The sequence below is a fragment of the Lagenorhynchus albirostris genome, chromosome 4, assembly GCF_949774975.1.
Source record: "Lagenorhynchus albirostris chromosome 4, mLagAlb1.1, whole genome shotgun sequence".
In the NCBI taxonomy this organism is placed as follows: domain Eukaryota; kingdom Metazoa; phylum Chordata; class Mammalia; order Artiodactyla; family Delphinidae; genus Lagenorhynchus; species Lagenorhynchus albirostris.
The window spans coordinates 118,574,574-118,592,940 of record NC_083098.1 but is presented as its reverse complement, the minus strand read 5'-3'; the positions used below and the strand labels follow the sequence as shown (position 1 = coordinate 118,592,940).

The following is an 18,367-nucleotide window of genomic DNA, read 5'->3' as shown; positions in this document are numbered from 1 at the left end:
TATGCAAGGCATGGTGTCATGCCCTGGGGGAGGGGGTGAAAGGGAGGGAGATCTAACATGAAAGTGGGATCCCTGTTCTCAAAGCATAGCCTTGAGAGGGAGAGAGACAGGTACATCACATACTGAGCAGCCATTTAAGGGAAACCAATGAAGGAAAGGTGGTGGGGAGACCACCAGCCAGCCTCAAGATTCCAAAATAGTGCTGCTGTCTCGGGGCAGTTGGCATCTTAATTCCCTCTAGGAGTGTAACCCTCAGTCAAACAGGGCTGTCTGACCATCGGAGGAAGGGCAGTAAGGAAGGTAGGGGCTGCTGTGGAAGCCCCATCCCAGGAGCTGTGAGTTCCATGAGACAGATGGAACCCCATCAGGAAATAGTGTGGGTTATTATTTTTAATCAAAAGCATCAAGGAAAAAAATTGAAGCGGTTAATATAAACAGTTCCAAAGTTGCAAGTTATAGTTTGTGACATAATACTTCCTGTTGATTTTTTTACAAAGCGGTCCTTCCAAGAAATAGTTTTATTTTTTTATTTTTATTTTTTAAAGTCTTTCTTATTGAATTTGTTACAATATTGCTTCTGTTTTATGTTTTGGTGTTTTGGCCACAAGGCATGTGGGATCTTAGCTCCCTGACCAGGGATCAAACCCACATCCGCTGCATTGGAAGGCAAAGTCTTAACCACTGGACCACCAGGGAAGTCCCCAACAAGTTTTATGAAGTAATAATAGTACAATACTTTTAAAATTATTTAGTTCCACAAACAATCTTTTCAGAGATACACAGGACAAATAGTGTCGGACAGTCAATCTAGACAAAACAGGTCAGATTGACATGAAGGGAGGAATAACTGATTTTAACTCTTTACAGAAAATTGCTAAACACACCTAACTGATAAACCCAATGCTAGGTCTGTATTTATTGGTGTACACGAGTGACGTGGCAATATTTAAACTGGCAGTTTTAATTTGAACTTAGCAGCATATTACTTACTATGTCATAGTCCATAGAATAAGAAAAAATACCTAATAATTACAGTACACTTGGACTTGTTTCTTCCTTCCATTTTTTTCTACATTATTTGCCAATCATCTACTTTCCTTTTGGCATTCTGTCCAATGGGATGAAACGCTGATTATTCAATATTCTTCCTACAAATATCCAAGATATTGATTGAACACCAGGCTAAAAAGTACGATGGTTACTGATGAACCACTGAATTAAAATTTCAAGTTTTTGCCTGAGAATCCTGTGTCTCAAGATAGAAAAGGATTTGGAACGTGTGACTCCTTGGGGAAGATTACGGTTCATGGAAAATCATAGCAATAACAAAAAGCGTTTATTAAGTCATATATGCCAGACAAACTACAACAGTGCCTAAAATGCTGTTCTGTATTGAGGATAGTGGAGGATGCTGGCTTACTTTTTAAGAAAGTGGAAAATGAACGAACAATGTGATGCCCATTTCTTCACCCTAATGTACTGGGGTTTTTTTTTTTTTAAATAAATGTGTAAATATCATCGTTCCACAGTTCTGAACTTTTAACTTGAAATGACTAAAAACATAAACTCCAAGGACCCGAAACTTCCTTCCAAGTTAGGGAAGATAACTGAGTTTCTTGAACAGAAGTTAATACTTTGTGGGAAATCAACTCAATGGATGGCACCCATGAAAATTATAGTTATACAGGCCGGCGATGGCGTGAGAGGAAGCACATGCTGCTAACAGAAAAAAAGTGGAATATAAAAGCGTGTGAGGGGGGCTTCCCTGGTGGCGCACTGGTTGAGAGTCTGCCTGCCGATGCGGGGGACGCGTGTTCGTGCCCCGGTCCGGGAGGATCCCACATCCCACATGCCGCGGAGCGGCTGGGCCCGTGAGCCATGGCCGCTGAGCCTGCGCGTCCGAAGCCTGTGCTCCGCGACGGGAGAGGCCACAACAGTGAGAGACCCGCATACCGCAAACAAAACAAAACAAACAAGCAAAAAACGTGTGAGGTTAAATAACAACCCAGTAAACTACATAGGTTTATGGGCAAAGACTGGAATGGAACAATAAATCCACTGATGTTTTAGAGCAATGAAATCCTGGACCGTTTTTTGTTTTCTTTTACTGTTATTCCAGTTTTTAAATGAAATAAGTGTGTAGAAGCAGCTCATCTCAAGAAGCCCTTGGGAGGAGCTAGAAGGAGGTTGAAAGTTCCAATGGAAGCAAAGTCACCTGTATTTCTGAGCCCCGCACAGCCCCAGGAGCAGTAGCAGAAGCAGCACCACCACGCAGGCAGCCACCGCGGTGACGCTCCGCTGCCGCCCGTGGCCGGCATGGCGCAGTTCCCACCACTTCAAGTCTCGGTGCTGACATCGCTCCCCGACGTAGCCAACGACACAGCTGTGACAACATACAAACAGAGGTCAGCAGTGAGCCAAGGCCGAAAACGCTTATATTTTTGCACTCAATATCCAGCCGTCTCTCAACCTCTGCATTTCAGCTTCAGCTCTTTGGACATATGGAAAATCCATCAGGGGTCAGTTGAAAGCACTCTAATTTACAAGTTAATGCAACACAGACTTCCCCCATTGGTCTGTTGGCCCTGGGATTAATGGGGGATTATTTGCATACCGCCTCTATAAGGCACTGCAGAACATTGATTAAAGATCAATTTCTGTTAGGCTAAAATCCTGTGACGCTTCCTCTAAGACCAACATAAAGCAACCCTGCCCTAAGTGCCAAGGGAGTTTTCGAACAAATGTTCAGCCAGACTGCAATGAGTATAGGTCAAAGGAAGGAAGAAGAATTCAAAGCAGAGTCTTTCACTTGAGACCAGGTTGTAAAAGAATGTTGAGTAGTCTCTGAACTGGAAGCATAGACTAGTCTGCAGAGGAAACCATTTTTCCTTCTTTTTTAAAATCACAGACTCAAAAGGACTCGGTGGTGACACACAAGCATTTGCCTACTTCTTCAAGGGAGAAGAACTAAGTGGAGGAAAAGAGGCATTCACCAACATCCTGCTGTTTCATTAGTGAAATTGTTACTGGAATTACCAGCGGGCAACGCAGCCTGCGAACCTTTAGATGAAAGTAAATGAAACAATGCTGCCATCTACTGGGAATACACGCTTCCACAAACTCTTAGGAGCTTGGGTAGAACTATATTCTATTATTCTTTGCAAGAGCATAAACTTTAAAAATATGCTGTTAGAAATATTGTGTTGCTCACTTGTTAGGAATTTCTTCACCCTGGCTCTGGATCCACTCTCTGTATGTGTATCCATGTCCCCACTTTGTTCCAAAAGGAGGTAAAGGAATGAAGACACAGAGGACTGATACCAGTCCCCATGGGGGGAAGAGGCAGCAAGGGAAAAGCATTAGACGAAGCATGCATCATGGCTGAAGGCCCAGAAGGTCTCACGTCTAGTCCTAGTTCTACCTGAGTTGGTTATAGGAGCTTTGGCGAGTCACTTTCAAAGACAGGAGGGAAAGTAACTAGTGATTGTTATGCACCTTATGTTTCCGATATTGTACTAGGCACTTTTATTCATTTTATTTTTGATGGCATATTCCCATTTTATAGATGAGGAAAGTAAGATTCAAAGGAGTTAAGTAATTTTTCACACGGCTCGTGAATGGCAGGTTTGATTCAAATGGTTCTCTGATTTCAAAGTCTGTGTTCTTTCTACTACATTGGGCCACTTCCAAAAAGAGTTTTAAGTTCCAGGCACCTCTGAAAAACTATTCTTCTAGAAGTGATCCTACCAGAGAATGCAGGATCTGAGTGTAGGAAGTATAAAGGACCATCAGGTTATTCCCGGCTTTCCTGTATGCTGTTTTAATTCTAGCTGTCCTTGGTTATAGACGTTTACTATCAAGCCTAGCAGCCACTTTTTTTTTTTTTTTTTTTTTTTTTTTGGCGGTACGTGGGCCTCTCACTGTTGTGGCCTCTCCCATTGCGGAGCACAGGCTCCGGACGCGCAGGCTCAATGGCCATGGCTCACAGACCCAGCCACTCCGCGGCATGTGGGATCTTCCCGGACCGGGGCACGAACCCGCATCCCCTGCATCGGCAGGCGGACTCTCAACCACTGCGCCACCAGGGAAGCCCCTAGCAGCCACTTTTAAACTGTTGGATATTAATAGGCCACACCTCCAATCCTCTCATAGATCTTAGGGTCTCAAGGAATATGCCACGCACGTAACAAGAGAACTGGGAGCCAAGGACGCTGCAATATCAAAGCCTCTCAGCCTTATAAGGTCCAGAGCAATCAGCCAGCATTTCCCAAGGGCAGGCCACACTCCACTAGTTCTTCAGGTTTTGTTTTGGTTTTTTTTTTACATCTTTATTGGAGTATAATTGCTTTACAATGGTGTGTTAGTTTCTGCTTTATAACAAAGTGAATCAGTTATACATACACATATGTTCCCATATCTCTTCCCTCTTGCGTCTCCTTCCCTCCCACCCTCCCCTATCCCACCCCTCTAGGTGGTCACAAAGCACCAAGCTGATCTCCCTGTGCTATGCAGCTGCTTCCCACTAGCTATCTATTTTACATTTGGTAGTGTATATGTGTCCATGCCACTCTCTCACTTCGTCCCAGCTTACCCTTCTCCCTCCCCGGGTCCTCAAGTCCATTCTCTACGTCTGCGTCTTTATTCCTGCCCTGCCCCTAGGTTCTTCATAACCATTTTTTTTTCCTTTTTAGATTCCATTTATATGTGTTAGCTTACAGTATTTGTTTTTCTCTTTCTGACTTACTTCACTCTGTATGACAGTCTCTAGGTCCGTCCACCTCACTACAAATAACTCAACTTCATTTCTTTGTATGGCTAATATTCCATTGTATATATGTGCCACATCTTTATCCATTCATCTGTCGATGGACACTTAGGTTGCTTCCATGTCCTGGCTATTGTAAATAGAGCTGCAGTGAACATTGTGGTACATGACTTTTTTGAATTATGGTTTTCTCAGGGTATATGCCCAGTAGTGGGATGGCTGGGTCATATGGTAGTTCTATTTTTAGTTTTTTAAGGAACCTCCATACTGTTCTCCATAGTGGCTGTATCAATTTACATTCCCACCAACAGTGCAAGAGGGTTCCCTTTTTTCCACATCCTCTTCAGCATTTATTGTTTGTAGATTTTTTGATGATGGCCATTCTGATCAGTGTGAGGTGATACCTCACTGTAGTTTTGATTTGCATTTCTCTAATGATGAGTGATGTTGAGAATCCTTTCATGTGTTTGTTGGCAATCTCTATATCTTCTTTGGAGAAATGTCTGTTTAGGTCTTCTGCCCATTCACAACCCTTTTTTCACGAAACATTTCACAGCACTGTTGTTGGGAGAACTTGGGCTGAAGAAGACCTGCCCCATAGGGTGTGGGTTGGTTCAAAGACAAACCAGAATGAATGAGGACCTCTTCTGTGCTCAGGAGGTTTGGGGTCCTCTGAGAATCCCCAGAGTGGGGAATCTGTGAGGAGGACCTTGGGTGTGGAGACTTCCAGTTCCCACATCCTCTGCATCCCCGGGGCAGCCAGCGGGTCTTGCATCTGAGGGGAGCTTTCGTTGCCTCCAAACAAGGAAGGAAGTGCATTCCTTTATTAACGTGCTCACAACGTTAAGAACACTCTGTGTGGAATGATGCCTGTGAAGTGTTTCTAATAAAAGCTGGACTGGGAAGCACTCCTTAGAGATGTGTTATTATGGAATTAAAAAACTACAAGGTGAGGTCATTGGGGCGGCGAAGGAGGTAAGGGTTGGACATCTGATTAAACCACACTTTTATTAAATATAGAATTCAAAAACAAAGTTATGATCCAGATTAATGGGAACTCTGGTGATATTTTAAATGCTGCTTTTGATTAAAGGTCCTTAAATTTAAGTGTTAGATCCCGCTTAATTGTCATTTTGGAGCAACTCGTGTTTGAAACATTATTAGGGGAATATGATATATTCATCAGGATTTAATGACAGAAAGGAAAGCAGTGTGCTAAAGAGTTCACAAATCATTTAATGAATTGCTGCTATGAGGGCCAAATGAAATTAACGTGCTGACTGCAATAGGCAACCCTGCAGTACCCTTCTTCTTATTATAATGTCCTCTTTTTTTTTTAACATCTTTATTGGAGTATAATTGCTTTACAATGGTGTGTTAGTTTCTGCTTTATAACAAAGTGAATCAGCTATACATATACATATATCCCCATAACCCCTCCCTCTTACGTCTCCCTCCCACCCTCCCTATCCCACCCCTCTAGGTGGTCACAAAGCACCGAGCTGATCTCCCTGTGCTATGCAGCTGCTTCCCACTAGCTATCTACTTTACATTTGGTAGTATATATATGTCCATGCCACTCTCTCACTTCATCCCAGCTTCCCCTTCCCCTTCCCCATGTCAAGTCCATTCTCTACATCTGAGTCTTTATTCCTGTCCTGCCCCAGGTTCATTAGAACCATTTTTTTTTTTTAGATTCCATATATATGTGTTAGCATATGGTATTTGTTTTTCTCTTTCTGACTTACTTCACTTTGTATGACAGACTCTAGGTCTATAATGTCTTTAATAACCCAAAGTTAAAGTATCAGAGAGAAACACAAACCATTGCTAGGACACGTGTTTTCATAATTCCATTATCTGTAACAACAAGAAGCCAGGAACAGGTAAAAACAATTTGATTCTTATTATCAAAATCAAGGATGATTATCATTAAGTACTAAACTTATCTTAGGTTAGAAAATCACAGCATGAAATATGACTATGAAAGCAGATTTCTATTAGAACTGAGTCATTTTTGCTAATATTCATGAGCATGTTTCACTGTTTGTGTCAGGCTGATGTGATTTATAATGCAAGGTCATTTACTTTGTCACAGAATATAACTTATTCTTCTTATAATTTAGACTATGTTTCCGCTGATTATTAGCGATAAAATAATCAAAGCCTCTAAGCTCATAGCATCTATTCATGAGGATCGAAGTATTTCATCATTCCTTCACTAGGCACAGAGAAAATTATCAATAAGTCAGGAGTCCAGCCATAGGAGACCTATTCATTTTTCAGTATCTATCAATTCCCTCCGATTGCCTTCAAATTATGAAAGTAATTAAAAGTAAGATTTGATACAAAACTAGATCTTCTGGGTGTGGTTTTTACTAAAAACTGAGGGGCATGGTTTCTGAGTGAGTGCGGTGGGAACACCTCATAGTTCCAGGGCTTCCTTGAACCCTCTCTTCAGGTTGACACTTAGCCCACTGAAACCATCACAGGGACAAAAGCAGAGCAAAGGCAGCCATGGCTGCATCCAGCAGTTGTTACCAAACAACAAAAATGTAAATGCCGGGCTTCCCTGGTGGCGCAGTGGTTGAGAGTCCGCCTGCCGATGCAGGGGACACGGGTTCGTGCCCCGGTCCGGGAAGATCCCACATGCCGCGGAGCACCTGGGCCCGTGAGCCATGGCCACTGAGCCTGCGCGTTCGGAGCCTGTGCTCCGCGACGGGAGAGGCCCGCGTAACGCAAAAAAAAAAAAAAAAAAAGTAAATGCCAACTATTAGGAAGTAAAGAGGGAAAAAATATGTTAGTTTTGAGCATTGAAGGCAGGAAGTCCAGTGTGAACATATATAACACTTTTTAAAATTCAGAAACATAGCATTGATGCGCTCCATCTATTTGGCAGAAAATAAATCAAAGTTTTAAGCAATTCTCTCAGTTTAATCCCCAGCCTATACCAGTAGTAACATCAAGTTATTTAAATAAGAGGGAAAATAACCAGTTCCTTACATTTAATATTTACCACTAGCACCGGGTTAGGGGCAGGGGGTGGTGAAATATGAAGGAAAGGTGTAATACACACACAGAATTTATATATGTAAATAAAGGGTTACATATATAAATTATCTATTTTTCCCTATGGAAACGCCTAATTATAGAAAAATCGCAGTATAAGTTTTCTGAATCTGCTAAAAGTTATGGGCTGCGATATCATATCTCTGTGCCATCAGAAAAATAGCTTAACTTACTTGCAGGCGTAGCTGTCGACCGCTTCAAGATACATACACACACCGCCATGGAGGCAGTACCCATCGTGGGACGGGGGACATTCGGGGTAAATATTTCTCCCAGGAGAGCGGCCATCCTCCCTGGGATGAGAGGGTGGAGTTGAGTCTAGAAGAAGCAAAGGCATTTCTTTTACTTTCTGAAGTGATTGGGGTCTTTCAGATATCGATATCAGGAAGTAGTTTCCGTGAACAATTTGTGAGACAGACCAATAGTTGTGATAGAGAACAACGGTTTCACTTTCTTAACCAGACCTCGTGTCCTTCACCATGGAGCCAGCCATTCTTTCCTTAGGTTCAGCATTATTTGACATAAAGCATGTTGGAAGCTGTAAGAGAATGGTCAATCCCAAGACCATATGAATTCCGAGTGCAGATCTCATTATAAAAGCACATCCATCATCCAAAAACAGCAGTTAGCTTAAGAGCGTCTCACTGAACAACAGTATCTCTTGATGACTTATAAACCACCTACCGCTACACAGTCCACTACCACTAGTTTCCTGGGAGTCTCAAAAATTTCTCCCACACGAGACTTTCTTCTAAAAACTATTTAAGTTGTAGGGGAGCCCTCAAAGACAAGATTAGCAACTTTGACAGAAAGGAAATGTTACCGTAACAGAGGGGATGCCAAAGTGGGGAAGTCCGTTTTACTGAATGGTTTGCTGCTCTTGAAAAGGAAAACATTAGGGTGTGTAGCTGACTACATAAATATTAGGAGTCTTTCAGTACCTTTAAGAACAGCAAATTATTTGAGAAAATAATATGCTAAAAAAACAGAGACCCGAGCAAGTGCAGAACCTTCCTTTCTCAGGATGTTTTCTGCTTGCAGAGCTGAGACAGGTAAATAGCTGGCGATGACTTAGCTGACCCTGGCTTCTAGGGTCTATGAAGCCAGCTCCCCTTCTGGGTGCTGATGGTAAGAAGATACTGCTGTTATGGGGGAGGGTTCAGGAAGAAGGAAGCGACAATTATTAACATTTTTGAAGTTCTGATTCAGATCAAGAAATACTGACTTAAAAAAAAATTAAATGCAATTTTATTAAGAATTTCAAATGACATATGTCAAATTTCTAGAATGGAATAGGACCATTTTGAAACTGGAGAGATGGCATAGATGAACACTGATATCCCTTGTAACTCCAACTTTATTTAAAAAAACAATTCCTCTGCAAACCATATTCCCCCTTATATAACAAGATGAAATAGTATCTACCTCTTCACTTTGGCAACAGCTATTTCCTAAAGGAATGGGAAAAAAAAATAGTGATTCTGCTACTTCTTTAAGTTCATTAAAAATGGGATTCTATCTTTAGATTAAAATTTTTAAGTTCAGAAAAAGCTTATTTTAAAATCCTTGAAAGTGATTCAAAATGCTAAGAGTCCGGACAACCTCCCCAACCTGTCTAGCCCTGCAGAGCTTTCCCAGCAGCCCCCAAAATCAACACTACAAATCAGGACATTAGCTGCATAGTTAAAGAGAACCACCTGTGTTCCCACCTTTATTGAATTGTGAATAATAAAAAAGGATTTATTCCAGATGCTATTAAATTAAGAAAACTTGGGCCATTTCACATTCTCAACCACAGCATCAATCTAATCAGGAAAGTAAACTCACCAGCCTGATTGAACTGAATGATTTCTAGAAGCTCTAATGGAAATACACTTGGGTACTGATTTTTTCAGAATCGAGTCCCTCCCCTTGGATCTGGACCACCCACCAACCTACCAGGGCAAATCCGTCCAGGTTCAGATGAGTTGCCAGCACATGTGCAGGTGTAGTTTCCCTCCGTATTTGTACAGGCGGCATTTTCCCCACAGGTGTGCACACCCAGTTGGCACTCATCAATATCTGTCAGGAAAGGGGAGTAGGAAAGAGAAAGGGTGCAGAGGAGACAGAGGGTGGTATAATTGGAAACCCCAATATTCTGGAAAGGGAGCATCTTCAACTTCTGTCATGCCACATGTTCTCAGAGCTCTATACATTTTTAGATTCAAAAATTCTATTATAAATGTTGGAGAGAGAGATGGACTGGGCCCCTTGGCTCCTTGCCCATGCAGGTAAACTCCTGACATGAGGCTGGAAGTTTTCCTACTGCTTGGAAAGAAAGGAAATTTCCCAGCACATGTAGCTCAGTGGGAAAGTTGGAGATGGTAAACTATCTCTAGGTAAACATTTAGTAGTTCAGATCATATCAAATTCAACATTTTTGCCTTTTTTACATAAATATGAACAAAGTCATCACTTTTTTCCCAACTACCCATCTTTTATTTTCTCAGTTACCACCACCCTAACCTTTAGGTCCTTCTTCTCTTCAATTTTCCATTGCTGTAAGAGGAGCAGCCTTACAACATTCCCTTCATCCCATCTCTCCTCCACTTCTCTCCTAAACACCAGTGCCACATTAATCTTCCCGAACCACGTCTCCCGTCACTGCACCACTCGACTCAGATGCTGCCAGTAGTTGTCTGTTTCCTAGAGCTGTGCTGCTTCATATGGTAGCCATCGCCATATGTAGGTACTGAGCACCTGAACTGCAGCTAGTCCACACTGAAATGTACTGTAAGTGTAAAACACACGCCAGATTTTGTGGACGTAGTACCAACTATGAAAGAACATAAAATATATCAGTAATTTTTATATTATAGATAGCTAATGAGAACCAACTGTATAGCACAGGGAACTCTACTCAGTGCTCTGTGGTGACCTAAATAGGAAGGAAATCCAAAAAAGAGGGGATATATGTATACGTATAGCTGACTCACTTTGCTGTACAGCAGAAACTAACACAACACTGTAAAGCAACTATACTCCAATTTTAAAATAATGATGATACTTTTTTATATTGATTATACATTAAGCTGTTAATATTTGGGATATATATTGAATTAAATAAAATATTATTAAAATTAAGTTCACCTGTTTCTTTTTGCTTTTTGTAATGTAGCTACAAAAAATTTAAAATTATATATGTGACTGACATTATATTTCTACTGGATGGTGCTGGTCTAGAGAAGTAAAACCCCAATGCCTGACTTTCAGATTCTAGTTTTCCACAAATATAACTCAACTTACCTGTTATGGACTGAATTGCATCTCCCCAAAATTCATATGTTGAAGCCCTAACCCCCAGAGTGACTATATTTGGAGACAGGACCTATAAGGAAGCAATCAAGCTTATATGAAGTCATAAGAGTGAGGCCCTAATCCAACGGGATTGATGTCCTTCTAAGAAGAGGAAGAGATACCAGAGGTATCTCTCTCTCCCTCTCTCACTCTCTCCACAAGCCACAGAGGAAAGGGCAGGTGAGTGTGGAGTAAGAAGGGGGCCGTCTGCAAGCCAGGAAGAGTCCTCACCAGGAACCAAATCTGCCAGCACCTTAATTTGGGACTCCTGGCCTCCAGAACTCTAAGAAAATAAATGTCTGTTGTTTAGGCCACCCAGTCTACACAGTACTTTTGATGGTAGCCAGAGCAGATAGAGACATCACCTTGCCAGACCCAGTTTCTGTTCTCCTTCACACAAGTATAGACACACAGTCTATACTTAAGGCTCTAGGCTTTTCTCTACCCCCCCCAAATAAGACCTGTGATATGTTCATGCCTGCAGTGTTCCCCACTCCTTCACATTTCTGCATAATAAAAATGTACTTATGCCCCCAGTTCCATCCAAAATGAAACTTCCTCCATGAAGTCTTTCCCAATACCTCAAACAGATATGTCTACCGGTTCTGAACTTCCACTTAGTTTTTACTTCTCTTATGATGCATACCTTTCTTCACCCCTTATCACAGTTGCATTTCTTTTAGATCATATTCTCCATGCCTTCCTCATCTCGGCATTCCTCACAGATCCCAGTACTGTGTCTTTGCACTAATAGGGGTCAATTAAATATTTGCCACATTGAATCGCTAACCTGAATAGCCCAAAGGGAGTCTTTTTTTTTTTTAAACTGACATCCTACTGCAATCTCTATGAACCATCACCTTGAGAATGAGAGAGAAGCAAAAATGATGTACTGTTGGCCAAGAAACACAGCTACTCTTAAGAATAACAACAACAGTTTTATATAGCACTTACTGTGTGCAGGGCATGGTTCAAAGTACTGTATCTACTACATCTCTATATCTACTGTATATACATGGGGCTGGGGGGCAGTGCGGAGAACAAGAACAAGCTCAGGGCTTCCATGTGGCCCGAGACGCCACTCCAACCAGGCAGGCTGGGCCATGACACTCTGCTCCATGGATTGAGATGCGTGAGTAACAGAGTGAGAATCCAGAGTATAATGAGTTTAAACATCCAAGAAAGTATACCTTCCTTTTTCTTCAAAGTAAATTAAATATAAAGCCTGTTTGTCTAAATTATCTAGGAGCCTGCTTAATTAGAGCAGTGACATTTTCCCAATTGACAGCCAAATATGTGCTGAAAAGAGCCTTTACAGATGTCTGTGGACTCCACAAAACTAATCTGATAAACGTCTGATTTAAACCAACCAGGTCCAGAAAATTGGTAGTTACGACTGATATTTCATCTTTAACCTCAACATGTGTGAGAAAGCAATGCCATTTTAGTTTGTTATCAAGGCATCTGCCCCTCACAGCAAAAAGATTTTTATGTTTTCAGAAGGAAAGGAAAATACTGAAAGAGACATGTTAAAGCCCCATAAAACTTGAGATAACTATTTTACCGGGCCAAGATGGCTTCAGGCAGGTCTTCACTTGTACCGTGACATTGTGTTACACCTGGAATGGTACATGACATCCACTAGGTGAACTCCCAACCCAGCAAGCCACACCCAGACCTTGGCAGAGGATGGTGATTATGAAAGAGTCTTAATCATTCCTTGCTTGATTCTAAATGTCAACGGCTTGAACTTATCAAGAGCCAGCTGTGAGCCCTTTCACAGAACCAGGCCTCCTTCCCTTTACACACAGCCGTGACCTCCAACAAACCCACATCAGCCCTGCAGTTCACCACGGTTCAATTGCCAAATTCAGTGACAAAGAAAATGCTGCCCAGTTCCCCCCATGATGGCTCGAGGTGTGGAGTTATCGATGAGGCACTGATGTCACTCAACCCCTGGAGAAAGAATTAGAAAGGCAGAGGGGAAAACAGCCTCTGCAGAGTGTAGAAGCTGACTAGTGCGGTCATGGCCAAAGGGCACGAAATTGACTATTTACCCCAAACTGAAATATGTCAGTTTGAACAGATCACACAACTCCTCTTTTAGTCTTAACATGTGTGTCAGCGCAATTCTCTCCTGTCTTTTCTTGGCCCGCCACACCCAGTGTTTGGTGATTCTCCAAGGCCTGCCTTCACCCTTGGCCCTCTGCACACAGCTCTCTTACCGAGGCAGTGGATCCCATCTCCCTGGTAGCCTTCTGAGCACCGGCAGACATGGCCACCTTCAGTATTGATGCACTTGGAGGAGGTGGGAGGGCAAACTGAGATACCCATCTGACATTCATCTATATCTGTGGGCAAAATGATGAGCTAGTGAAATACATAGGCAATCCTGGTATAAAGGAAAAGAGTAGGAAAGGATAGTATAATCTTACATACAATCATCCAGCCATTTACAGGTACTGCTTGCAAACGTGATGCAAACCCTCCATCTTGGACTTAAAGTTCATTTCTGCATCAATTTTTACCGATTTCTCAGTGTTTCATTAGTGTAAGTAAATCACTTTGTACCAGAGTTTCAGACCATAAGAACATTTACAATAATGGCTATCAATGTAAAATAGTAACCCATCAGCAAAACCTATTTAATAGACTAAAACTTATGACCTAAGCCTTTGGGTGGGGGGAAGCTGTGTTTTTATTGGAATTGGGGAGTTTATAAATTTGACTTGAACTCAAATTCATGCTTTTAAAGCTAATTATAAATTATTCTCCTTGGATCTTCCCTGGTGGCGCAGTGGTTAAGAATCCGCCTGCCAACGCAGGGGAAATGGGTTCGAGCCCTGGTCTGGGAAGATCCCACATGCTGTGGAGCAACTAAGCCCATGCGCCACAACTACTGAGCCTGTGCTCTATAGCCCACGAGCCACAACTACTGGGCCCGCGTGCCACAACTACTGAAGCCCACGTGCCTAGAGCCTGTGCTCCGCAGCAAGAGAAGCCACTGTGATGAGAAGCCCGTGCACCGCAATGAAGAGTAGCCCCCGCTCGCAAAGACTAGAGAGTCTGCGTGCAGCAACAAAGACCCAACACAGCCAAAAATAAAGTAAATGAAATAAATATTTTTTAAAAATCAATTATATTTAAAAAATTCTTCTCCTTAATGTCAATTGTCTATATCATGGAATTTTAATATAACTCAATGTAATATAACAATATGTTATGTTTCTTATTTTCTTTTTTTTTTTTAACATCTTTATTGGGGTATAATTACTTTACAATGGTGTGTCTTATTTTCTATTCATACACCCATTACCTTTTTAGCTAATATCAAATAATGTATTCAATCCTGAGGGAGATTTTGAATCAGTATGATCTGAGAGAATGTTTCTGATTCACTATTTTCCAGATATTGTGTGTATTTGGATTTTGCTCTTACCAGAACACTGTTTTCCATCTCCAGCAAATCCTTTCAAACACCGACACGTGACATTCTCTCCCTCTGAAACACACCAAGCCTGTGTACTGCATCCCAAGGCACTACAGTCATCATCATCTGCAAACAGCGAGAACCCCACAGGATTATTTCCAGACCTCAGAGAAGAAAATGGACTTCAATGTTTTGCATTCTACCAAAAATTCCAGTACTTCCTTTCTCAAGTTCTGGGGCAGGTTAACCTCCAAATAGAAACACTGTGCTGATCTGTAAGCTATATCTATATTAAAGGATCCACAAACCATATGTTTCTGTTTACATGCTCTCAACAAATTTTTAGTCTTAAAGAATTATGTGGTGTTCAAAGACCCCCGTGTGAACTTATTTATAATTTTTTAAAGCATTTGCAAATTTGAAGTATACAATTTCTAGGACTAAATGGACTCAAACTTCAAAAATTGTATTGCTTTATTTGAGAATTCCCAACCGTTGTGACATACAAAAGGGGTCAATATATTCTTATCTCTCAAAGATACGCAACTAATATGTAGCAAGTAGATCTGTGTACCAACATGGCAAAGAGATTTAACCGTAAAAAGATTTATTGTCAATTTACTAAAATTATGTTTGATATATAATAGAATGTATATGTCAAAATGTATGTTTATTATCAAGATTTATGCCGTGACTTGCAAACCTCAAGGCACTTTTTTTTTTTCAAATTTATTATTTTTGGCTGTGTTGGGTCTTTGTTACTGTGTGCGGGCTTTCTCTAGTTGCGGCAAGCGGGGGCTACTCTTCGTTGCAGCGCGCAGGCTTCTCATTGCGGTGGCTTTTCTTGTTGCAGAGCATGGGCTCTAGGTGCGTGGGCTTCAGTAGTTGTGGCTCATGGCCTCTAGAGCACAGGCTCAGTAGTTGTGGCACACAGGCTTGGCTGCTCTGTGGCATGTGGGATCTTCCCGGACCAGGGCTCGAACCCGTGTCCCCTGCATTGGCAAGCGGATTCTTAACCACTGCGCCACCAGGGAAGCCCCACCTCAAAGCACTTTTACAGAGTCATGAACCATACAAACTAAATGCTGTAAAAGGATCATTTCATTTCGTACTCCAATGAAATGCAAATGCCCCAGAAGACAGAGTTGCCTTTTGAGCCATAAACGTGAGCAAGTTTTTTTTTTTTCCTTTAGCTACTTAGGTATATAATCATTCTCCAAATGCCTCCTCTCTGTTGGAGTTAGGGGTACCTGACATACCACAGTAGGACATAAACTATCTTCTGTCTTTTCACTGGTAAATTTGCTCATCTGAGTATAGAAGAGGTCAAGAAACCCTCCAAAGTTGCCCATAAATTAAAGAAAGTTAAATGATCTAAATAGGAGTCAGGTGCCATGTGAATGCAGACATCAGCTAATGGCGTTTGATTTGCTTAGCTATTTGAGTGAGAAGATTGTTCTTGTGGGAACACGGGCCTTTCATGTTTGCTTGGTCACCTCCTGTCACTCATGACTCTTGGAGATGGATAAGTTCAGACTAAATCAATTATCCATTGGATTCAGCATTTATTTGGAAGACTAGCTCCCAAATCACAAGGCTGTTCAGAGTATATGGTGGACAGTATCAAATTACCCAAGACATTTTAAATCATTTGCGGAATTATCTTAAATTAACATATGATTCAGGATTTATTTGGTAACTTGCAAACCCCGAGGCAGCTTTGCATACTGAAAAGCAATGGATGTGCAGTTGCAGGAGGGATGAGCCACAGCCAAAGCTCCTTCTGCCACAAACTAAGCTCCACAAGGAAGGCACTTATGCTTCACGCGCCTCTTCTCTAAAACGCAGATGACAGTTTCTGTCCAGTCGACTTCACATGGTTGTTGTAAGCACTTGAAGAAGAAGTGATTTTTAAAAGAATCTTTTGAGAACTATAAAATATTTTATCTACATATCTAGATAAGAATGATAAAGAAGAAGAGTATTGTGACAGCCTGAATCGGAATTAGCCTTATCACGCTAGAAAAGACTCTGGGGTCTGTTTGTAAAATTAACAAAATTAATTCATTTTGAAGTACCTACTATGTGCCAGAGCCTTATGAGGGCTCAAAATACGGTGGTGGAGAACATAGACAAGGGCTCTGTTTTCTTACATGATTATTTATTGAAGTATAGATGTAATAAGCACAATCAAGAAAAAGTACTGGGTTCCAAGAGAGCTGAAACAACTCTCGCCTCACCTGGTCAGGAGACTAGGAAAGGCTTGCTGCGAAAGAGCATATTAAGCTGAGATCTGAAGGATACACAGGACTTGGGGAGGTGGGGTTAGAAAGAGCACTGTAGGCCGAGAAAACAACACCCGCATGTTATAGGCAAGGCCTGTGTAATGGAAGCAGGCCGTAGAAAGCTGGGGATAGAAGGGCACAAATTGAGGCTGGTGAGGTGGGTACAGGCTAGTTTCTCCAGGGCTCAACAGGCTACGTTAAGAATTTTACATTTTATTCATGAATTTAGAAGAATTCGTGATTTTAGTGAATTTGACAATGAAACTTTTTAGGATTGAACCTCTTTGCCATGTTGTACACAGATCTGCTTGCTCCATGTGACTCTGTCTTTGGAGAATAAAAAGATATGGACCTAAAATCTAACATAAAGTTTTCAGGTTTTTTTTAGTATAGATACTTGTTTGAAATGAAATTTCACAACAAAATATAAATAAGACCACTTTGCCTAACACAGGTAGAACTAAAACTTTACAGGCTAAGACAAAATAGAACACAATCAAGAGGGAAAGACGAGGTGATCTTCACCAAGACATTTATTCCGCACGAGGCAGAGTACCGTCTCCAGGCATGAAGCCAAACACAGCCTGTTATATATGTATTCCAAATCTTTAGCCATTTTGTCACCCCCCCCATGCCACCCACGTGGCCTAATTTACTGTCTGTCATTCACCTTGGTCTTTGAGTCCCCCAAACATTAGCCTTTCAAAATATCCTCTGTGAACCTCTAGGGATCCCTAGTGACTTTGAAAAGGTTCTCTATACTGCTAATACATATTATGTATATTGTTTCATTCTACCACATTGTCTCCACATCTGACTATGACCTTGGAGGCTGGGGCTATATTTAGCTAAGTATGGTATCACCAGCATTTAGCACGGGGTATGGCAAATAAATAGTCACCAAATGAATAACACTCCTAACATGACCATGTTTCCAGTCATTCTTTTCTTGATATGAATTAATTACTTGGTCATAATTTTCAAAATCTTTGGTCGGGTCACTAACTTCACATATCTTAGTTTTCAAATCTGTAAAATGATTGTGATAAGGGTCAAATTAGAGGATATACTTAAAGGACCTGGTAAACTCTAAAGTTCTGTAAAAATTATTATTACTAAAAATATTCACCTCTTTGTATTTTATCAAAAATCACACTGATAAAATCCTCTAAGAAGGGGTAAGAGGTCCCAGGGCCTCGAAAATTGTAGTTTGCTGACCACAAAAGCTGTGGTTAAGTGTATATAATGCCCTAATGTGGAGTTCTCAAATTTATTTTTAGCCACATAGTGTTAAAATTAAGTCTCACTCCGAAATATAAATAAATAAAATGCTTCAAAGCAGAGCTGCACTGATTGAAAGGCAGAGACTTAGCATGAAGAGGAGGTGGGGTTTGCAGAAGCTTTAGGGCTGAGCTAAGCCCAGTTTGAAAACCACTGGCTTCATGAGTGAACACAGACTCTAAAAGAATTAGGTTCCCTAAA

At 41.3% G+C, this 18,367-nt stretch overlaps 1 protein-coding gene across 2 annotated transcripts in view; it reads right to left on the bottom strand.

Annotated features, from left to right (window-relative positions):
- The window catches only part of EGF (epidermal growth factor), a 103,969-nt gene that overhangs the window by 9,453 nt on the left and 76,149 nt on the right, over positions 1-18,367 (bottom strand). The window contains exons 17-21 of one of the 2 annotated variants that reach the window (XM_060147401.1): positions 14,610-14,726; positions 13,396-13,521; positions 9,773-9,895; positions 8,008-8,152; positions 2,216-2,383 (exon numbers count right to left, since the gene is read on the bottom strand). In XM_060147401.1, the coding sequence (XP_060003384.1) occupies positions 2,216-2,383; positions 8,008-8,152; positions 9,773-9,895; positions 13,396-13,521; positions 14,610-14,726 (679 nt within the window). The remainder of the gene's footprint in view (positions 1-2,215; positions 2,384-8,007; positions 8,153-9,772; positions 9,896-13,395; positions 13,522-14,609; positions 14,727-18,367) is intronic. The other variant, XM_060147403.1, reaches the window with a different exon arrangement.